The 24,220-nt window shown below is 40.0% G+C and overlaps 1 protein-coding gene across 2 annotated transcripts in view; it reads left to right on the plus strand.

Moving 5' to 3' along the window:
• Nucleotides 1-24,220, plus strand: part of CDH13 (cadherin 13) — a 444,671-nt gene that overhangs the window by 378,157 nt on the left and 42,294 nt on the right. For both annotated transcript variants that reach the window (XM_018083847.2, XM_018083853.2), the window contains exons 9-10: nt 10,080-10,262; nt 11,209-11,462. In XM_018083847.2, coding sequence (XP_017939336.1) covers nt 10,080-10,262; nt 11,209-11,462 — 437 coding nt within the window. The remainder of the gene's footprint in view (nt 1-10,079; nt 10,263-11,208; nt 11,463-24,220) is intronic.

A 24,220-nucleotide genomic window follows, 5' to 3' on the forward strand; every position in this document is an offset into this window, starting at 1 on the left:
CTTCCTTCATTTTCATCCCCCTTATTGTTAAAAAAACCCAAATGGATACTTCACCATTTGCACAAAAAATGTCCAGCTGAGGCTGCAGCGGTGCTTGTGTTTGAGAAGGATGTGTGTACAGAGAATGTTTGCTTAGGAAAACATAAATTGCCAGGGAGAAAATGAAAGGGCCTTAATATATTCCCTTTGTGACATTCTAGACATGAAATAAGCACACAGCAGGCCCTTACAAGAGGAATGTTTCATTCTCCTTTATTACAAATATTTTTCTTTCAAGGAAAGGTGAAATGAGCACTGGTAAAGGGAGCTGGGTGGTGGGAGATGGAGACCATCAGTATCCTTAGAGCAGAAGGCAATACATCCATTTAGCACACCTTGGGTTTTTTCTGCCCTTTTCTCAGCTCTGCAATGCCAACCCATACATCTGTTGCTGCATCCTTCAGTCAGTGGGGAAGCTCAGATCACCCATAGCCATTAGTCAAATATACTGCATTTATTTCTATTATTCTTCATTCTTGACCTTGGAATCAAGACTTTTTCTGTGCTAATAGGGTTAGAGACCCCAGATCCTCGCTGCTCCCTGTCAGGGTAACGAGAGCTCTGTGCTTACTGCATGCTCAGGATATGATACAGATTTTTCTGCTATGGGAGGAAAACAGAAGTGGAAGAGAGATCGTTAATCATGAAAGTTCACCTATGTCTCTGATCTCTAAATTCTTCTTGTATCATAGCTTTTTGATAGAGCAGTGATGGTTTGCTCAATGAACGTTGAGCAAACTGGATGTAGACTAGATAATTTGAGGAAAAAAAGAATCCTGTATATCCATCGGAAGGAAGTACATGCAGTAGACTTCATTCATCACTTTGTCAGCAGACTTGGAAGACTTATTGTGTTCAGATGGATTGAAATATGGAGTGTTCAGCCCAAATTCTCCTTTCCCCGCTCAGATTTTCCCAGAAAACAAAATGCTGGCTAGCTATTTCGTTTTTAAAATTCAGACAGATTCTGTATCACTGCAGATAATACTGCCTGTAAACTTCCATCTGCACCTCCTGCTTCCACTGGAACAGTGTGAAACCTCGCAGAGTTCTTATCTGCTTCCAAAATAGTTTTCATATTGGGATAACTTCAGACAGCTCTCAGCTGGAGGGGCTTGTAAATCTAGGGCATCTCATCCCCATCAGTTGGCACAGCCTAAAATGCCAGAAGTTTGGGGAATTGATGAAATTTGTAGCTGAAATATTTTAGAGATACAAGTTGCTTTGAATGCTTTGGTGCTGCTCACCAAAGACCCCGTGAAGAACTTTAACCACCGTCAAAACATCTGTTGTTGGCAGCTTTGGGTCATGATCAGCTGCAAACTGGCACAATGAATAACTCTCTGCTTTGGAATCCGTGTCCTCCCGGGGCAGAAAAGGCAGGATTTCTCATTTGGATGCATATGCTTCCCTTTCTCAATGAGGCCAAAGATTCTGCCATGGAGAAAGTCTCATTTATATTGCAGTTTCCACCTCTCTGCAAAGACCAGGCTTCTTAACCCGGTAAGAACATGGGTCAGTCTTGAAATATTAAGGTGCCAAAACAAGATGCCTCTAGATTTTTTTATCCAGAATTTTTTTTGTTGTTTCATCTATTTAGAATGAAAAAATTCCTTTCTTTTTGTTGTTTTGTTCATTGGGTTTTATTAACTTCCTTTAGTTTGCTTTTGTATAGCACTAAAATATAGTTTTCATACATGTATGAGAAGAAGTCCTGGAAGTTTCCTTTGTAAAGAGAAGTCACAAAATCCCATGTTTAATTCCTAAAGTGAAACATGATAATAATTTAAAAATCATGAGTAGTTTTCCTCTACTGAAGCTCTTGTCCAGTCACTGCCCAGCTCCCTGTCCATCAGTACAGAGGTCACATTATATTTATTTGTACCTGGGAGCAGAATAAAGCCATTAGAGGAATTTCTCCTTCACTCCTCTCAATCTATCAGACTTTAGCAAATTAACTGGTGTCTGGATATGCATTTTGTGGTTAACGTTAATTAAAAAAAAATATTTTTGTTGCCACAAAATTATCCTTTTATCTATCATTTCAATGTGCAGAGAGGAGTAAATTCACCTGTCCTGCTGTTAAGGGCCTAAAAGATAAAGGTAAGAGCTTCAACAGTTAAAGAGGGCGTGGTTTTGGAACCCATTCCTTGTCCAGACCCCAAAAACGCGACAGTTTGGGAACTAATAGGAGGAAACTGTTGCTTATGGGTCTGATCCATGGAGCAAATGCATCCCACCTGTAACTGGGGCTGTAGGGGCAGTGAATGGTATGAATTCCTCATAGGAAGTAAGTGGCTTCCATACATTTTTCTCTTAGTGAGGCAGTTATCAGTTACCTCAACCATATATATTCATATGATAATCTTCAGCAGCAGAAAAGTTGGTTTGGGTGTAAAAATGTCTCTGCTAAAAATGAAAGAGGAGCATTTGACAGGACCTCCTTCCCTTCCCTCCTCACCATCATCAGGATAACTGAGAACTGCATGGGTTGAGGGGGGAAAACAGCCTGTAAAACCTTTTTGTTCCTGGATGAGAGTGGATGCTGCACTGGGTGTAAAAGGAAGAAAAATCCAGCTAGGTCTATTCTATTTAAAGTTCATTCCATTTAAAGAAGACATCCAGCATCTTGGAAGGAAGATGGGCTGAACACTGCTCTTGATGGGAAGTGCACTGAGGAGGAAATAATACATGGCTGGGTTGGCTGAATGCAGCACAAGTGGTCTCATAAATGTGAAAGGCAGAGCTCTCTCTGGTCCCTTGGCAACACTGATGCTGGAACAGGTGAATAGGTGTAGTCAGGCTTGGTCAGATCATCATTTTCTATGATGCTGTTGTTTTAAACATAAGGTTTGTTCTACCTGGGGTGAAAGAATTTTTTATAGCAAAGAAAATAACATCGCTATTCGAGGTTTTCTCAAAAAATATCTTAAATGTGATAAAAACAGTGACTTTTCACTGTCTTCTGTCCACCTGGAGAAGGAGTATTTGTTTTTCTGTGATATGACCATCATTCTAGAAGTGTCCCTCGTATTTGTGGGTACTTGATTTATTCTAGAAACAACTGAGTGCACCTTGCATTTAAAGGTGGAAAAGTGAAAAAGAATGAATCCTTCCTAAATTATTTATATATTCAGGGAAGAAAAAGAGAGTATGTTTGTCTTCCTTCTGAATCTTCAGACAACTGTGCTACATTTGATGTATACCTGGAGGTAAGAGGCTTTGAAGCAGGCATTCAACATATGATTAATACATGTTAGAATTATCTTTTTTGCCTTCACTCAGCAAGGCCATGAGCTGGGCTGAGACAGAGCCAAAGCCTGGTGTAAACAAAAGTCTGAGAAACAAGTAAAATAAGTGGTTGTTTTCAAGTATCCTTCACCATCACTTATTTATAGTCCCTGAATGGCTTCTTAGTCTTCTGCAAGCACTTAAATGAGAGGATCGAATCCAACATCAGCTCCAAGTGGGCTTTCAGCAAAGCTGTGGGAAAGAGGCAGGAAGAAAATTCCTTAAATCAATTTATGAATCTTTCGAGGATCTCATTCTGTGGATCTTCCAGAGTTTTCTAAGACTTATGATCTCTGCAAGAGGAATAGAAGGACTCTTCACACTGACAACCTCACAGGCAACTCTTGCCGCACCCAGGAGGTCATCCATCCATCCTTCCATCCCTCCATCCCTCCATCCCTCCATCCCTCCATCCCTCCATCCATCCATCCATCCATCCATCCCTCCATCCATCCATCCCTCCATCCATCCATCCATTTCACCCCATTATTTTTGCATTCTGATCCTGTCCTGCTCAATCATGAATTTTAACACCCAAAGAGTCCTTGAAGTGGTGTCACTGAATCCCAGAGGTAGCTTGGCTTTCACCTGATGGAAAACTGCTTGCAGAAGGACTTGCACCTGGAGCATGGGGAAAGAACCTGAGGATGAGGTCATGTTAAACTTCCCTTTTTCTGATCATTCACGATTATTATCAGTGGCATTAAGCATTTTTGTGTCTTTCAATAAAAAGGCACAAATTCATAGAGCCTGCAGAAGTTGTAGCCCTGTTACAGAGAGCAGAAGTGGATCTTTTGTGTGCCTTTAACTAATTGATCTTTTGGATTTGTTGCTCTTGTTGCAGACTGCAACGAAGTTTTTGCAGGCAAAAATATTCGCTCAGCCCTTCATCACTGAGTCCTACTTTTACTTTGTAAAGTAACTGGTGCGTGCCTTGAAAGATCACAAGGCATTTACAATGCAGAGCCTGTGAAAATCACTCCAAAGCAAAAAGTGAAAATGCACCCAAAATTATTATGATCAATTTCATATATTCAGAAAGGGTTTTTTTTCTAAGCTACAATTGAATTCTTTCTGTAATTTCACTAGGGAGAAGGGAGAATATTATGTACTTAGGAAAAAATATAGAATAAGCTGAAAGAAACACTCTAAGTTAAGAAATAATATAGTGCCTACGAGCCAGCATTATGGCAGTAAGACAATGCCAATAACTAAAGCCTGTTTAGGTGACTCACAGCTATAATTTCTGCTTTGCATCTAGTTTACACCATCAAATCCTTGTCATACTATGATAATGCTTTATATTTACAGAGTGTCTTTCATCTAAATGGCTTTCAAAGTGCTCCGTGTGTTGCTTGATGTGCAGCTTCCAGAAATTGAATCCATTACACTAATACAGAGATTTTTGTAGCAAAACAGCTGCTATTTGTGTCCACATAATAAAGGCTCTGCACAGTCTTAAGAGGGAAAATACCTTCCAACTCTATAGAAGAGATCAGGGAGAATGTAATACTGGGTTACAATTTGCCTTGGCCACAGAATTGTCTATTAAATTGCTCATGGGGAGAGTTCAGCACAAACTGCAGTTGGTCAGGTCCTGTTTTCCAGCCCCTGGGGGCCTGTGAGAGCAGAAGAGAACACTGGGTCCTTGTGCTGAGGTGAAAGGTGGCTGAAGAATCAGCAGCATCACTTTGTTCAATGCACAAATATTATGCCAAGTGTTCCCTCCTGGAACTCCAAGCTCCAGGTGACTTGGTTTGTTGTTATCCAGCAAGCTGGGCTTTGTGTCCCACTGAACTCCACAAGAAACGTCCATAACTGACATTTATGAATTCTCATCCCAGATTGATTAAGAATGCAAACCTTTGTGATCACTCTGAAAATTCATTTGTACTTGGAGATATTCCAGATACAGAGCTATGGAAAATACATTACTTCCTTAACAAATAAATATTGGAAACTGAGGGGCACACATGCTGAATATCAGTGTGCAAAGGAAAAGGCACAGGCAAAAAGCAAGCAGGTTGCAAGCACAGGCTTATCAGCCTATTTTTAAGAAATTAGATAGACAAACAATGGTTGCAAAAGCAGTGGACTTCAGTGGAGGAGGAGAATTACAACAATACAATTTCCCCGTGGAATTTCTAACAGAGCCATAATGAATTAATACATCCCATTATTTTTCATCTTTCTTGTTATATAGATGAGGAGACAAACACATGATAGCGGCACAGAACACCCTCCGCCGGAATATCACCCTGATAAATGCAAACTGACACAGAGTTTTAATTTGTTTGTTCTTGATTGGGAATCACAGTGTGCAGAATCCTAATGAGCCGTGGGGTGGTGATCAGCAACCCCAGACACGTTTGCCTTGCGTTGTGTTTGCTGCTCGTGTCAGCTCTTTAATTTGGGGATGTCAGTGCCCCACTCTGAGCCAGTTTTTTAGTGGCTTCATAAAGGTGTTATTACTGCCTGCTTATGCCATTGCTGGACAGCAGACACTAAGGTGATTCTGAATCAGTTAAGTTCATTTCTTCCTCTGCTTCGAGAAGTCAGTAAACAGAATTTCACTTGCTACAGAAGCTTTAAGTAAGGTTGTCAGATTAGAACCCAATTTTCATACAGTCTGGGCACCATTGCCAGCTATGCTTGAGACTGAGGTGCGGTCAGTGCTTGGATTCTCAGGTGATAACATTTTACAAAGTGATTTTTCCATGGACCTGCCCCATGGTGGAAATGAGACAAGACTGGTTTTCTTGAGACCATCCAGAGCCATTTTGCTGCCAGTGAGAGCTGCCACTGCAGCATCCCACTAGTTCACCACAGAGCTCAGTGTGGGGGAGGATTTGGCAGGGTGTTACATCCTGACTCCACCAGGAAACAGCCACTAAAATTAAGCCTGCAAGATGCAGGGAAGGGAGGAGTGGTTTGCCTGCTGAACTGAGGTTATATCAGCTGCTCAGGGCTGTGCTGGTTGATGGTACCTGGGCTGTGCTCTAGCACAGTTGTTTTGAACGTTGCTTGTCTCCTTCCCATCCCTTCAGTGACTCCTGTATTGTAGGATGTAGAACCTGCTTGTTCTCACTCTCAAGGACCTCCATGGCCAGTGGAACTGTACCTGTGATCTCTCTCGTGGTCCCTATTTACTGCCCATCAGTCAAACATTGCTGACTTGTTACATTTCCAAGTCTATTTGTGCATCCTCACAAGCCACCCTCACACCCTTGGGGGAACCCTTCATCTACACCCATCACTGTATTTCCTCCATGTCTTTCAGCTCCCTGTTAAATACTCTTCACTCAGTGTTTCCTTCTGAGTTGCTCCCATTTGTCTGTCTTTGTGCATTTTGACATAAGATTTTGGGTACAGAAAAAAAGGGAACGAAGTCCTTTATTTCCCTATATTTATAAAATCCTAATTATGACAGAAATTTCTAGGCTGTGTGCATGATAGGCACAATAAATGACAGTATGGCACACCACTCCACAGAGCAGGTTAACCTTACATATTCAAATACTCAGTAGTAGTAAATGCACACAGCTCTTTCCAGCCAAATCCACTCTGGCCCAGGGTATTCTCCTTCTAAGTTATTATTTTTAATATGAGTCCAAATGACAGCAGTTTAAATAAAGTACTGAACTCATCTACTTTACTCTTAATTTATAGTGGTGCTTAGGGGATGTGCAGATATTTAAAACGAGTAAAATCAATTAACTTGTGATCCAATTATTTGTGTTAACCACTGTGGGGTTTTATTTTAGAGCACTGGTTCAGACTCTCCCCGTCAAGCCCCGTGCTTTGGGAGTGTAAACCTTTCAGTGTGAGATACAACGAACCTGTGGTTGTCTTTTCTCTATTTCTAATCTAATTCCTATATTTGTCCTTTCATAGCTTTTCAATTCCCTTCTTTACTTTTGTTTTTGAAAGGGACCCAGTAAATGCTAGGAAGTCTATTCTTTATATAAAGGTGACTGAACAGGCAAAAGGGTTCACCTTCTAGGTATATTTTCCCGGGCCACACTATTTCACAGTAGATATGTGTCTTTTGCAATCACAAATCTGTGATTTATTACACTTCTCACATTATAAATTTAGAGCAGACCTATGTGACATTTTCTGTGATCTGATCATTCTGCTTTTTCATCCATCTTGAACAGATTTTAGTCTAATGTTCCAGACAGCTTCAAATACCCTCTCTATTTATATGGTCACTTCTAAAATGGGAAGGATGCCAGGGGTGAGTTTACCACTATGCTTGGGATTATTTTTCTTGGCACAGCCTTTGACTGTAGACATTGGCATTTCCTTGACGTGCAGGACTCAGAGCTGGGCAGTTTTGTGCCCCCAGCAAGTCTCTGTGCCCTTTCTGCACCCCCAACTCTCTGCAACTGAAGCTACTGAGAGTTCTTCCTAAATAAGGAGGAAATAGGGGTGCAGAAGAGAGCCAATCCCAGCTGGGATATCCTTGAATTAAATATCCTTCACCTGATATTCAATATTTTTTGAACTATCTGGGACATCAACCTTTTCCATCACAGTCTGGCACTGGTGGGGTAAAAATAATAAATTTCTCTCGTGGCTTCACAATTATATAGCTAAATAAAACAGCCAGATCTTTTAATATTTTACCCTAAAAGGTCTTCCTGTCCCCAAGGTGAGCCAGGGAGTATTGAACACTTAATTGAATCAGATGAGAGGATTAAGGAAAAGATTTTTCAGAAGGATCAATATGAATTAGGAGCAGATGCCCAGTCAAATCTAAGGGTTAGATTCTTTAGTATCAGGCTCCTTGAAGTCTAGTCACCTTTTTAATTGTTTGGTACTGAACACTTGTAGGGAAAAGTTCTGCCCCTTATGGTTCTGATGTCTCATGTTATACATGCTTAAGTTGAGACAATATGAAATAATATAAAAATATCAATCAGGTTAATTCCTTATTTTCAATTAGAGAAAGAGCTGTTCCAAGTCCGCTTTCCAGTCACAGCATTTGGCTGAGCTGGAAGGAATATAATCTTGGTAATCATTCTTCTGTTATTTCCAAGATTCTTCAAAGAGTTTTTCTTTTAATTTGTTTCAAAGCAAGTGAAAATATTGTTACATTATCATTTAGAGTTAATTAAACTGCAAATGAGCTTAATGAACTGTCTGAAACAAAGCTCAATCACAACCTGTTACATATTAACTATCAAAATCAAAAGAATCCTTTAATTCTTTGTTAGATATACCACAGAAGACAGAAATAGCCAATTATTAATGCCATCCTTTTATAAAATCAAGTTTGAGGCTGGAAAGATTGAACTGAATGCACACACTCAAATTATACAGCAAAATTGAAAAAGGATTTGGAAAGATAAGTCAAATCTATTGGAAAAAAAGGCAAACAAAGACGACTGAACACAGGGAAAGACACAGTTGTCCTCTCTGTGTTTTAGTGTGAGGAAATCCATTTTACCTACTATTTGTCCAAATTGTTAAATCTCTACATTAATAAAACACCATTTTCAGGAGTCAGTATTCTCACAAAATCTTCTGTAGTGTTATGACTTCGTGTTGTCTGTGAGACAGAGCAAAAGACACTTAGTGTTTTCCTCTTTTAGTCTTCAACATTTTAATCTTCAAGGTCTGGAAGCCACCTGTGTGACCTTTGCCCTCGGGCGACACGTTGTCACCGGCGGTGAAGCTTTTAAGCAGTGCAGGTACAGCAGAGCCCATTTGTGTCATTAAAGTTTGTCATTCTAGACTTTTGAAGGCTTAATCCCCAGAAATGCTAAGATTTTTCTAATGATTTATAATGGCAGTGCTGGTGTTCAGCACTTCTCAGGATCAGGTGTGTTATCACTCTGGTTTATCCACCTATCAGGCCAAGCATTATCACTCTCATATCCAGTGCTTTTAGCACATCAGCCTCAAGTGCTTGAAAGGTGAGGAGTGTTATTAAGTCTGACCCTTACAAGCTTTTCCAATGGTTTGCTTAATGTTTTTCCCTACATAAATAAGAATGATGTTATACACTCTTTGTTTGGAGAGTAAATTAGAATTTTCTCGTAGGGCTTGGCTGGTCGAGTCATACAGCACTGGAACACATTTCACAAGGTCATAAAAAATTCTTCCACTCCAAAAAGGAAAGTGGCACTGACTTTTAGTTGTGCAGACAAAGTGGTAGCATGAGGTCCAATTATTTTTGAGTGTCTTAGAGCAAACCCTCCAAGAAATGCTCTGGGAACGCTTTTTGTGAGACGTGTTCTGTGTCTTGAGAAAGGCGTAGTGAAAAATTAATATGGCTAGGATAATTTATGAAAATAGGAGTCTGAAATGCAAACCTGGGTTATTTGTAAATAACCTGAGGAAAGAGTGGTCTGTATCAGTCAGCTTCCTCTTCCCTTAGCTGGGAGTATAATTCCCTTTCTGGTAGTAAATGCACCTAGGCAGCACTGCAAATATTTTCGTGTTTCACTTTCCGTTCGTATGAGATGTCTTGTCTCCTTGTGATCAGAATCTCCCAAAGCTTGATTCCTATCACATCACTGCTTATCTGCCATCTATTAAGTGGAGAGCAGCTGTAATGTGCTCCCTCATATTTCATGAGTGAGAATGTATTATTTAGAGCCTGTAACATTCACTTTCGGTCAAGGATTCCATCTTTCTCCTGTTGGGGTAAATAATTAATGCTGCCTTGGATATTTCTTGTCTGTGTGTGGGGGTCATTAATTGAAAATAGTAACAATTTCCTCTGTGTTTTTTTCTAGTTTCAAGCCACAGTGAAGGAGGGAGTCACAGGTGTCATAGTGAACTTAACTGTTGGCGACAGAGATGACCCAGTGACTGGAGCATGGAGAGCTGTCTACACCATCATCAATGGAAATCCAGGGCAGAGTTTTGAGATCCACACTAATCCCCAGACTAATGAGGGAATGCTCTCTGTTGTCAAAGTAAGAACAATTTCCTTTTTTACTGTATTGTTGCTGTAAGGCCCATCCACTGAACTCACTGCATAAGAGGAGGCACAGCAGGGATAAGTCATTATAAGACATATAGTTGACTACCAACCCTCATCCAAATATATGTATAACCCCTTCTTCTGTAACAGTAACCTTATTTTTTCAGCCTGTTGCTGACTGTATTGCCACTGTGTTAAATAACAGCCAGATTTGGAGTAAGCACCACAATTAATAGTGAGATTTTACAACAAGGTTTTGTTTGTAGCTGAGAGGATAATTAGAATCCAAGGCCCTTATTTTGTTCTCAGAGAGGGATACAGCTTCAGACTGTACTGGAGAGCTGTCTTTGGTCCCACATTTCTCGAGTCTCATGGAAATGTTTATTATCTGTCTTTGTACGAAGATAATTCTATGTCTCACACTTAAAAAAATGGTCCTGGTTGCTGCCTGTGCCACGATTCTCTCTGTTTGACTTCTGAAGAAGCATTTTCAGTTCTTAAGACAAATGGAATGTATTTCCATGGCAGTGCTTCTGATTTTAAGACAGCAGTTGAGAAAGCAGCTGGTGTTATTGTCATAAGTAACTACTAAGTATGACTGATTTGCTTGTTAAATGCATAGTACATCATAATTCACCATGTATATGTGAGAATTGAATTATTTGTATGAGGTATGGCAAAAAAAGAGTATATATGCTCTTGGACAGAGGGACATCTCCATCTTTTTTAAAGTCCATCATGTTCATTATAGGATATAACTGACATTTATATCCTAAACTAAGCTAAGTCTAATCCTAAACTCTGGCCAAGTATCAGGTGTAGTGAATGCTGTTGTCCCTTTCTGGGTAATTCTGCCTTCCTGCAAGTTTGCAATGGGCAAAGGGAAAGAGTCAAGCACTGCCTTTGCACCTGCCCTCTGACTTTATAACATTTTACAGCCTTTAGACTACGAGATCTCGGCGTTTCACACGCTGCTCATCAAGGTGGAGAACGAAGACCCTCTGATCCCAGACATAGCCTACGGCCCCAGTTCCACAGCAACGGTCCAGATCACCGTGGAGGATGTGAATGAAGGGCCAGTTTTCCACCCAAACCCCATGATGGTGACAAAGCAGGAGAACATCCCCGTTGGCAGCGTGGTGCTCACAGTGAACGCCACCGACCCCGACACCCTGCAGCACCAGACCATCAGGTGAGTGCAACACCCTCCAATTTTCAACCTTCAGAAAGTGAGGATGTGCATAGAAATGATTTCTCTGTTTCACGTAGGGTTTCAATCAGTTTATGATCATTTATACTGTCCCTCAGTGAAATAACGACCATCCATCCACATTCAGGAGCTGAGAAAATACTTCCCAGTGAAAGACTGAAGCTAAAGTAAGCTCAGACTTGGCCTTGTCCAGACAAACAAAATTAAATTATTATTATTTCTGTGCTATGATAATACAATCCCACACATGTGCCGTGTCAGCAAGAGCAAACATAGGTATTAGATGGTGCCATCGTCTTATTTTTTGATCCACCTGGTTTGGTCTTTTGGTTTTAGGTTTGTAGAAAATGAAAAATCAACCACTTTGTTCTCTAATACTTAATTGACTTTCTAGACAGCTTTTCTCAGCTTTTGAGAACTGTAGGTTAGGGCACTACCAATAAAACCTGCAGCTGGGTTTAATGTTTCATCCTTACTAATTTTACCTGGATACCAGTGCATAGAAAAGAGCATAAACACCTTTGTGAGAATGACTTCAAACCTTTCCTGAGCACTGTGCACTGTCAGTCTATACCACAGACATGGATTTCTCTGCTATCCCAAGTTTTTTTGGCAGTTAAATATCTGAAGGATGATTCTTACCATGTGTCATTCCCCTTGTTTTCTAAATATATTTATTTACAGGATGAATTTTTATTCTTAAGTTTAGCTTTTACTCTAAAGATTCCTTACTTCTTTCACTGTGGTCACACAAGTTTGTGTCTATGGATGGAATTTCTGTTGCTTGCCAGATAGAGTAACTTGACCCTCAGCAGTTTTATTCAGCACCTGGCTTGTGCAGGGAAGAGATATTTATTTCCTTTGGGACTTGAACTGAGTTTAAGAAACATAATTATTGAAGTTCTCCATAACTTTATGTGTTTTCATAGGAGATAAGAAGAGTCATAATAATTAATGTGACAGTTGATTTTGTGATGCTAAAAGAGAAAAGCTGAGAAAATGTAAGGATTTGGTCATCAAAAAACAGTTCAGAAATTATTACCTGACATTTTGCCCTTGACCTACTGATTTTGCTGGATTTCTTCTAACTACATTGACACTGAAATTATGGGGCATATCATGAGTCATTTAATCCTCTTAAGTGAGTTTTAATTATTGTGTGTAACCAGTTAAGTAACACAAACACATTTTGTAGTCCACCACACCTCGCAGCTGGCTGGGAAGGGATTCTCGAACCTTGACTTATAAGTGACTCAGAATTCTCCCAGAAATGTTCCTATATCTGCATAGAGCAATGGTCATATACAGAAACTGTGTGAATGGAAGTGACTGTATAAGTTAGAAGAAAATCCTGCAAATGTAATGGAAATCTGGGAAATGGGGGAATGCATCAGGAAAGGCTAATTTGACTACCTGTAAGTCCTTTTGCTAAAATGACAGGAAAGCATAAACTAGCATTTTTAAAAGGTGTTTTTAGTACTGGTAGGTGTTATTGAGACATCTGGCTACTAGCAGTGAAAAAAAGAGGACTAGAATATAAGAATAGCATCTGCAATAAAGGACAGGGTAAAATTTCATGTATAAAGACCAAAACTATTCCCTAGTTGGAGTCTGACTGAAACGTTCTCTCCCAAGTTCCTGCAGGCAGGTGTGTGTTTAGAGTTTGGGCCAACGTCCAGGACTTTTGTACAGCACAGAAACACAACTCCAGGGTTCTCAGCCTGTGCTGCTGTAATTGTATCAGAGTGCTTACTGTGATTATGCTGCAAAAATAAAGGCCAAGCAGGGACAGCACAGATTTTAAATGAGATATTACATTAAATATTAATGACCATGAGCAAGCAGTGTTTTGTCTGCAAGAAGCAATGAATACCAGATTTGTGCAGTGTGTGCTCTGTGAATAGTGTACATCCCCCCAACAAGGTACAAATCTGTTTAAAATGGGCAGAACAACATAGAATTAGTAACGTTGGTATTTGTTTTTTTTTTATTTTCAACCCATTGCAACTCAGGTATCTCTAACTTCAGGGATATTTTTAGTTAATTTTCTATATAAAACTTGCAGAAGGGGCTGATGATTATTTGTAATCAGGAATTTTAGTTACTCTACTAGATATAACACCATAAATGCATTTCAAGACCCATGAAAAGAGTAGAGAAACCATTTTTGCCATTATCTGCAACTAGATTGAATTTATTCTTTGAACAATGCATATCTGAATCAGATGCAAATTACTTATCTCTGGAAAACATGGCTTACTTTGTAAAATTTCCTAAAGACAGCTGTACTTTTGAAGCAATTTTCCTCCTTATTCTTCAACTTGAAGTGTTTTTGCCGCCTGAGAAAGAATTTGATTTAAAGGCTCAAACAAGCTGGCAAAAATGTGTTGCACTGTAAAAAAAATAAGACTCCAGTATTCCCAAGACTCTGAAGCACATTCCTGGAGCTCTGGTTGTAGAGAGGAAGGAGCAGACAGGACCACAAGTTTTTCCACCTCAATGTTCATTCCACTGTGATCACTCCCAGCAGAAAAGAACCTCTTCAAGCTGGATCACATTTCTCAGATTCATTAACCTTTCTTTTTTTTTCTTTTTCTTTTTTTTTTTTTTTTTAAGTATTTAATTCTCTCTACGGTTTCCATCTTTTTTAGAATTAAAAAAAAAAAAATGAAAGAAATCCAGCAGGCCCCATTTTAATTATAACCCAACAATTTATTAATAGAACAGTAATGAAGTTTCTGAAATTTGATTTCTTAATCAGGGATCATTGTTATTTTTGTGCCAGATTTAAGAGTTTAATTTTGGGTACTTCTTCCCAACCTCTGAAATTTTAATCAGAAGTTTCAAGTGTACATGTCAATGAGAAGTTAAAGGCCAAATTTAATAACATTTTCTACCTTGGGAAATTAAAAGAAGAACCTCACTCAGAAATCCATTATTAACAGTAGATCTTAATTAAACACAGTTATGGTTCTCAATATTTGTCTGTGTGAAGAGATTGGTTTCAGTATTTTCCCCTTTTTTGGATTCAACAAGTCCAGGATATTCAATAGTTAGACTTTTAACACTGTGTAAGCAAGTTGTTTACTGCAGTGTATTTGTAATTTTTAATTAAAGCAGTGTTTTTTTCTGGTTTCATGGCTTATCATGGCAATATATTTTTATTACCTACTGTGCTGTTGGATTTTAAATTATTTATGTAAATATATTGTTGCAATATTTATTCCCAGTAAGCCATGTGACTCAATGCTTCAGAAACATCTTCACAAGAAAAGTTTATTGTAGCTCTAAAGCACATCTAATTCATTAAGCAGAATTAAAATGCAGTATTTGAAGCTGGAGAACTTAGAAACAGAACCCAAACTGCAGTGAGTTTCACGGGAACATGAAAGGCTGCAAAAAATATGTGTAAATGGAGTGATATGTGTAAATAAGGTGTGTGTTTGTTCATGTGAGTCTGTGTGTGTACAATATTTATAACTGCCACAGAATCAAGCTGCCCAAAGAGTACAAGTGGCTTCTGGAAGCACAGGGCCATTGGCTTAGTGTTGAGGTCTCAGCTGTAGGGATTTAAAAGCCAATTTTTGGCTTGGAAGTCATCATCCTTTTATTTGATTTTGGTCTCCTTATGTCATCATGTCATTAATTTATTGTAATTGCACAAGTATGATGTCAGTAAATCCCCCTTTGTTTGAGAGTTATCATTTCAGGTTAGGGCAGCCTGTGATGGATCCAGCTTCCCAGCAGGAGGTGGGTTCTCCTGGCCCTTGGGCTGCTGTGGCACTGCCATTGCACTGCCTGTGTGTTCCACAGCTCTGCTGCTCTGCAAATAGGAGCAAAGTCATTTATTACGGTCAGCCTTTCCAAATAACAGCTCCTGGTCTGTCTGGAAGGTTCATAGACTCTGTTTCTCTTTATATAAAGTGCATTTTTCTATACTGCAAACTGTGTATTTTAATGAGGCTTCATCCTGCGCCATCACACTGAGGGGATGAGGCTGAACCCAAAGGAATGCAGAGGGATCATGTTTGTTATTTGTCATTTCTCCAAGAGCCACTGAACAATGGACTGACTTTGGGAATGGAAATTTTTACTACTGGGCCACGTTTTGGTTTAGATCAGATGACCCTGACTTCGGGGTTGGGGCCTATGGAGTTGGTGGAAGTCAGTGGAAATATTCCAGACTCTAATTGGAGGCAACCATGACCTGTATACTCTTTGTCAAAAACAAAAAAATGTCTGCCTAAAATTCTGTAAAATAGTGCTGAAACTCCACTGAAGTGGGATTTGTAGTTCAGTGAGTTTCTCCCAAATCTCAAATGGCTGAGAAAACTAAGGAGAATTCACTGGACAAAGTAAGTTTTGCTTTTATTGCTTTTCTTTGCTGCCAGTCACCACCCTTACAAGCAGTGAATATATAAGCCATGAATTGCAAAGACAATTCAAAAAGCCCTTTTCATGTCTCTTGCCAGGATTTTTTCAGAGATCCTGAAGCCCCCTGAACAAGGATGAGACTTCACATCACATTGCTCACAATCACTTAAGGGATCAATTTTGCATACTTTCTTGCACATCAAGCCTTTTTAAAGCACTTTTGTTGCTGGTGGAGGTCAATAAACTTGCTTTTTGGGATACACTACAATCACTTACAGAAATACTACATAATGAGAGAGGGATAGGAAGCCTTAAAGAGTAAATGCTTAGGAAGTAACACACTTAGTCATTGTTAAATATGTCTCCTAGAGTCTGAAGGACTTGTCTTTGATTCCTAACAACAGGAGATTTGTTTTCCTTGTGCAGACAGAAGAATAGTCCTATTGTTATAAATGAATGGCTGAGCCTGCTCTCAGCATGCAGCACCAGATTTTTTCACTGTAACTTACACCCACGAGCATCTCAAGTTGGCTCTGCAGTTTTATTTATGGCCTGCCTGAACCAGCCACTGGGAATTTGTAGCATCTCTACATCTGAAGTTGCCGTGTATTGGACAGTGTACGTTGTTTTTCTCTCCCTTTCTCTTTTTTAAGTTAGATGGAAAGGCAAGGAGAGAGGGAATCTGCTTGAAGCAAAAGAAGTTTTTTTCGCTTCTCTCCTTGTAAAATCTGAAAGACAGAAACACTGACTTGCAGGGAGCTGCAAGTGTTGGGGTATCCAGCAAGCAGTGCCACAAAAGGAGAGAACTAATCAGTTCTGAAAGAAAGAACTCGGCCAATTCCTTCATGTTACACAACCACTACCTGTAATTGCAGGTACTCACTGGTCAACCAGTGGCTCAGCAGTGTTCTACACAGCAGTCTTTTTACTGAAACTGTTCCTTGAAGGTGTTAATTACTATCTGAGTTGGTAATTAGTGTGATGCTTATATTTTATTATCATATTACTAATATCTGAAGGGGAAAAACTAGTGAAAAACATGCATTGCCTTTTTTTTTTTTTTGGTCGTTGTTTGACCAAACTGACTTCCACTGTTTGTTTACTGAACAAAGTAAACAGCTCCTCTTTCCCCGTACAGAAAATTCTTTAGGCTTACAACAGGATGGGAAAGAAGCAAAACTGTTTCTGGAGTTGTGCTGTACCTCCTTTATTCTCCTCTCATACTCAAAACCACCGTGATGTAACCCTGGAAGGGTGAAAATGGCTCAAGAGCAAAACCAGGACCTGTTTTTCCTGTCCAGAAAATGATTTGCAGCTGGCCAGCACTGTGTGGATTCACAGAGGCTGAATTAATGGGAAGGAAGCAGCTGGTAAAAAAAAATAATAAAAAAAAATCTCAGGTGGGAGCCACTGAGATGAGACTGGAGAATAAATGACTGGAATTAAATCCCACTGCTGAGAGAATTGAAACGTCTGCCAAGCCTGGAATGCAGGTCCTCTAAAAGCTGTGGACAGCGTGTGATGTGAGCGCTCAGGAAAGGCACTTTCATCTCTGTCAGCTCCAATACCTGAGCTGGAGAGTAACAGGACATGCTTTTCCTCAGAGCTGTGAAGAGATGTTGATAGCCTGGCTCTGTTATTCAGTCCCTTTGTTACTCACAGGCTTCCTTAATTTACAGCCAACCTCCCTGTTCACTCTGTGGAGGGTCCCTGAGAGTCCTTAATTGTTGCTTGTGGTGTCTCTCACAGTGTTGAACACCTCTAAGTTCCCCCCAATGTTTCTTTTTACCCTCTTTTTGCTGATATCCTCTGTCTCTGTGTTGGGGCAGATGTTTGACCTCTTCTTTCCTTGTCTGCTTTTGTACATCTTAATTTGTAGTGCTTGAGGCCAATCCCAGCTCACCAGTGGGTGCTAAGCTTTGTTGTGCTGGCTTTTGCTTTGCAGGGACGTGGGGGAGCTCCCACACTTGCCTTATCTATGATAACATCTTGTCTGACTTCTTCCTTCCTTCCTTCCCCTTCCTAGCAGTTGTCAAGGTTTGAGGAAGAGATGAATGTGAATAAAAAGGTTGGTATAGCACCTATTTGCTTACCTTCTGGTAGAAAAGAAGGCAGGGCAGAGAGGAGTTTTTCAGCCAGGCTCAGTGAGGCAGTTCCTGGAGAGCAGTGTCCCTTTCCTGAAGAAAACAACCATTAATCCCTCTCTCTTTGACTGGTCTCTGAAATAGCAGAAGTGTCTGAATTAAATTATTAAAGACTACCTAAACAGGAGGCCCAGGAATTCTCAATCCATGATTCATAGTTTTGCCCAAAACCCAGATGCCTGCAGCTGCACTTCATCACTCCTGACAATACTTGTCACGAGATCCTGTTCTTAAAATTTTCTGCTGCTCTATCCTGTTGGCATAAATCATACTTAATATGTTGATATTAAAGCTGTAGATGACAGTATTGAAAATCTGTGGTTCCATGAAATCAAATAAACCATAGTAACCTCTTTTAACTTCCCTTGCTATTACCTTAAGAATCCTGAATTCTTGATTAATAAGGATGAATGTAACATTTAAGGGGAGTTTAATTAGACCCTCTGTCTTTATCCTGCATAACAATATTATGCCACATTATGATTTCAACCATGTCAGCACTCAGAATGGATGCCTGTGAACTGTGAAATTATAGGGCACATTTTTCATGTCACTGACTAAACAATATTGCAGATCTTCTTGAGAAATATGACAATAGGATCTATCAGTCACAAGTTGTGCTTGCAGTGGAAGTCAGATCTTGACAATAACTCACTTTGTCATTACTGTTCTCTTCTAGTTTCAGAAAAGGCAGGATTTTGCCTCTGGAAGAAGGAAAGAGTGTCTTGATTATAATAAGTTAGCTATCGAGTTTGAGGACACTGTGTGAGGAGTCGTGTTGACAGGGAAGGGGGTGGTAGGAATTTTTCTTAATATTTTAAAGTCATTGAATTCTGAGTCCCATTAAACCATGTTTGATCGTGTGGGAATGTCTGTGTGGAGTTACAGCTTTCAGTGGTGCTTGGACAGAAATTTATTTGGACTGTTAAAATGTATAATTAGAGCTCCAGTGACCAGTGGTATTTTATATGAAGGCAAAAACTGGAAAAACTAAAATCAAAGTTTTCCAGGGAGATTGATGATGCATCTAGGCCTGAATCCTGTCATGGAGACCAAGTATCTAATTAAGCAATTCAGCACTTCTGCCTCTGAAGCAGGTGTAGATCTTGGATGGCACCAGAGCAGATGTTGTCTGGGATGTTATGGTTGTATTTCATTAATTTACCATCTCCAGAATAAGGGCAGAATAAACAATGGACACCCCCAGTTCAGTGGCAAAATTCCCAGTGAACCTGGGTGTAGGTTTTCACCTCAGAGCAGAAGCTTACCCAAAGGCACAGAACTGCTGCTGGATGCTTACAGCCACTGCTCAACTGCAAGACAGCCCTGGGCTGTGCATTGCAAGGCATAAAGACCCATCTTCTTTCAGGCTCCTGGAGTGGAATTGGAGTTCAGTGAAGAAATTGTCAGAAGGTTTAAGCACTCATTTTTACTAAATGGAGCTCTGCAAAGTTACTGTAATAGGAAAAACGTCTTGTAGAGTTCAACGGGAATTTTTCTATTAACTTGGTAATAAGGATGCCAATTTCTGCAAAAGAGTTTCTGAGTAAGAGTGAAATTATGCACTTTATTAGGCAGCAGTAAGCCTGCAGATCCATTCTGGGCTCAAATGTGAATTGCTAGGGACTAACTTTGTCCTAATTTTATGACCAGTGTGCTCTAGGTAAATATGCCTATGGAGACATCTATGCCTACTCTGCATGTAGCTGGATAATTATTATCCATGGGATTCCTTGGGCAACTCCTTTGGGTAGTGGTTAACATCACATCACCTTGGAGTATCCAACCTGTCTCACCCAGATTTCACTGAATACTCCACACCCTGAAGAATCTTTACACATTTACCTATTTTAACGGGCCTGTCAGAGTTTTGTTTCCTCTTTTTCCCTTTCAAGTGGGAAATTTCCAACGGAATTCTTCCTGCCTAAGGCCCAACCTCTCTGGAGATTCAGCCCTGGCTCGTTGGAAGCATTTTATACATGAAAACAAAATGCAGCCCCAGAGTTTATCTGATAATGCTTCAGGGCTAAATCAAGAAATTTTATTAGTAGTGAACAAGGTGTGTAGCTTCAAAATGGAGCACTCAAACATTGCTTCTGGCCCTGGAATTTTCTGAGTTATTAACTAGTGTTTAAGACACAGTTTAGCAGAGAAAGAAAACAACAGTTTTCCGTATCTCCATGTCAAGGTCGTTGAGTTAGTTTGACTCATGGAAATTGTTACAGAGTTTGGGTTTTCAGTGCAAGGAAAAAAAAAAAAAAGAAGAAAAAGTTCCTAATAGCTTTAATTCTTGTATAACTGTAGCCCTTTGAATAAGTCCTTCTTTAAGCAGTTGAGTGAGATTTTTCATTACAGCTTCTGACATTTCAGGAAAAAATTAGCAGATTCTTTTAGTTTTGCAGTTCTTGAAGCTTCCATTTTTTGTCTGTCAAATCAAAACATTAACATTCATCCCACGGTGATGCTCTGGACCTTCAATGAAGGTGCCTGGGAAAACACTCAGATCCCAAATGACACTGGAAAAATATATGAGAAGTTTAACTTTCAGGCATCCAATCCAGGGTTAAACAGCATGGAGTAACTAAGACATAATAGTTAATAAAAGCATAGGAGAGGATTCAATACCTTCGATTCACAGAGCACTATATCTTTTGTGCACTGAATGCAAGAGATATCAAGCAGAAAATAAAACTATACATGACCAGATAGTGGAATACTTTTGGTAAAGTATTTACCTCGTTGGTCCCACACTGCAGTCAGGCAAGGCCTGCAGAGAAAGTTTATCAGCAACTGTCAGTGTGGTAAATTAAGGTTAAACAAACAACTGTAAATCTTCCATTTCCAGTCCTTTCAGTGCTTAATCCCATAACATCTAATGAAAGCTCTTTTTGTGTCATAAATGAGTACTTATGTGGAGCTTTCCCCTCTAACCTGTTCACATTTTCCATCATTGGCCAGCAGATTTCTTAAATGACACACATTTGTCATGTTGCTTAATGTGTGTCTGGAAGGGGCTTGGCTGTTACGATGATGAACACGAGATAAAAATTGTGCTGTGCAGAGAAGATTTGTTGTAGGCTGTACATCAGAGCCAGCATTCAGATGCACACAGGACATGCAGCAAGAAAGATGCTTTCTAACCTGAAAAGGGATATTACTGAGACTTCTTCAGTGTGAACTCACCTCTTAGCAAGCAAAGGAGAATATTCCTGTCAACAATAAGCTTTAAAATTTTATTTCCTTGGAAAACACATGTTTTTTAATATGTTAAAATATATATGAAGGGGCCATTTTCTAAACCCTGTCATATCTTGTGACGTGCCTTTCAGAATATCTGGCAGGATTTAATTTTGTTCAACATTCTCTGTTTCTATTTACCCGTGCAAGGACAAATTTGTTTTGCAGTAACATCAGTTAGAGAAGGGATGTTACAATGACTATCCCAAGTGAATATGAAAGAGTGTAGAATCTGACTTCCAATGCTCTTGTTCAACAAGTGAAAAGTAGTATTTTGTTCTCTGTCATCCCTCAGGCATTAGATGATTCCTACAGGCAGAGAGGGACAGAGGGGGGGAAATTCAGCCCAGCTACCTGTAACAAATGTAACAGTCTGCACTTGATGGCATGACAAATAAAACAGCTAAGATATGGTTATACACAGCCTTGAAAACATGAGAGGAAGAGGGACATCTTTGCATTTTAAAGTGCATTTGGACACCCTGAGTGCCTGAGAATCTGATTCATTGAGGTTAGAAAAGGTAAATCACACTGCCTTGTTCATTTGTCATGGTCGTTACAGACAGTGAGTTAGGCAAACAAAAGACACTGCCCAAAAATAAGGGAAAAGATGTGACATGATATCACACATTGCTCCAAATCCAGGATAGAAAGTGGCTGCATGGTTTTTGTATAGTTCAGTGTAATCAGTCAAATAAAATTCAGATAGATGATTCCCAATTATTACAAAAAGAATAAAATAGAATTAATCAAGTTCCTTCTGTAAGAACTACACCCATGAAGAAAAGAGTGTATTTAAAATCAGATGGGGAAAAAAAAAAACCAAAAACTTAATTTGCGTTATTTTTAGCCAGGAATAAATTCACCATTTTCTTCATATTATCAAGTGGTAGTGTAATTTTTTCTTGAGTCTTATATACTCACATTATCAAACATGCCACTAAATTTCTTACCTACCCTTTCCTTCTTTTTGTTATTGAATGCTACAAGGTTGGAAAGTATTTTCACTCGGTGGGTATTAATTCCTCTGAGCTACATAACGATACAAAAGCATCAGGACAGTCTATTTTCCTATTATGAATACAATTTTTTTAAACAAAGCTAAACAAGAGAACTAAAAGGAAAAACACCTCAATTTTTACAATATTAATAGCAGAATGACATATTTTGTTTTAGAGAATTCAGCTTTCATGACAGATGCTTAGTGGATTAAATAGGGAACAAGGAGTTAAATAACTCCTAACTAACTCATTGGTAGGCATCCAACTGTGACCAAAATCATTCTGATCTGATTCTTGTTTCATTCTAAAACAGTTTGACTGGATTTAAAGCTCCACATAACTCCTCCCTAGAGGTAACATTCACCAAGACCACATGAAGGGCTTGAGCCTGGATTCCCCATCTCCTCTTTCCATTGTCTTGTCCAGCATTGGAACAGGGCAGTGGTGGATTCACCATCCCTGGAAATGTTCCAAAGATGTGTAGATGTGGCATTTGGGGGCATGGGTTAGTGGTGGGCTTGGCAGTGCTGGGTTAATGGCTGGGCTTGATGATCCTAAACATCTTTTCCATCCTTAACAATTCTTTGACTCTCTATACAAGGAGCAACTTGAATTTCCAGCACATTGCTCTGCTTCTGTCGAGCTGCCTCCCTCAGGGTCCCAGTGGGGGGCAGGGAAGAGATGTAGTGGCATCCTGTTGGTTTAGAGCTGGTATGGATGTCCTGGTGGATAGGGGAGATGTGCCAGTGAAACCTTCCTGCCCACAGGAGCAGAGTTAGTGGGGATGTGTGAATGTGTGTGCTCGCTGTGTAACGGGGTCTGGGGGCTCATGAGATCCCCAGGCTGTGGCAGCAGGAGCAGCACGTGGCTCTGCAGGAGGCAGGAGAGGCTGAGGGTGATGCTGCTGGGGGGTCACACAGCTCTCCCCACTGAACAAACCCTCTCTGAGAGATGTCAGTGATTAGTTCTGTTACTATGAACATGGAATATCCTTCGGGGGCTCAGCTCCACACTCAGCAAAGACTCCAATAATGGCTCAGGCAGTGCTATAATGTGAGAAAAACCCAAGATTTCAGCCAGGTTTTGCCTGGATCAGGTTCAGCTCAAGTCACAGGAGCAGTGTTTCCCCGTTGCTTCAGTGAAGTCTGGATTCCAGCGGGGATCTTTGCCACTCAAGATTATGCCTGTCAACTACATGAAAACACATTTATAATCAGAGGATTAGCAACCAATATCTCACCAAAATGAGTGTCTGCAGGGAAACCTGCACCAGCAGCTGTTTTATACTGGCTGTCCCATCCAAGTTTAAACAGAGCTGGGGGACAGTGTTGAGTGTTTGGCAGGGAAAGGGGAGGGAAGGAGCAGGACTGGGGCTGTTTTTCCTGCCAGGCCCTCACTGCAACGTGCCAGGAAACTCAGAGGCTTTTCTAAGTCAGCAGAACATTATTGCTCTCCCATCATCTCTGTGTTACAGCCCTGCCTTGGAAATAGCTGAATCCCACAAATGAGCCCTGTGCGAGTTCAGCCAGCTCGGAATGGCCCAGCTCTGTCAGCACAGGAAACTACTTTGATTGCTTTTCTGTCAGGATCAGCTTCTTCACAGATTTTCTTTTTGAATTGCTACTTCTTGCACAGTCAATTTATTGTGTGTTAAATTTCATCCTTTCTTATGCTACCCCGTTTTTTCCTTGTCTTTTGTTGCTAAGCTAAGAAAAAGCAAAATACTTATGCTGGTTCACCACAATAATATCTTTTACACATTTTTTGGGGGGCTGACATACCCAGTATAATCAGGGGAGTCCTTTTTGTTTGTTCGTTTTCTTGAAAAAAAAACCTCATGGAATAAGAACCCAGGCCTCAAGTAACTTTGAAGTATGTGGTCTTTATAATTAAAGTTTTGTTACTGAGGAGTGATAAAAGTGTCAGATGGTGGATATCACTGGGTCTGTCCTGTCTTGAGGTGACATGTGTTGCTTGCTCCTCT

Source organism: Manacus vitellinus, unplaced genomic scaffold (genome assembly GCF_001715985.3).
Source record: "Manacus vitellinus isolate BGI_N305 unplaced genomic scaffold, ASM171598v3 scaffold_10_pilon, whole genome shotgun sequence".
Classification (NCBI taxonomy): domain Eukaryota; kingdom Metazoa; phylum Chordata; class Aves; order Passeriformes; family Pipridae; genus Manacus; species Manacus vitellinus.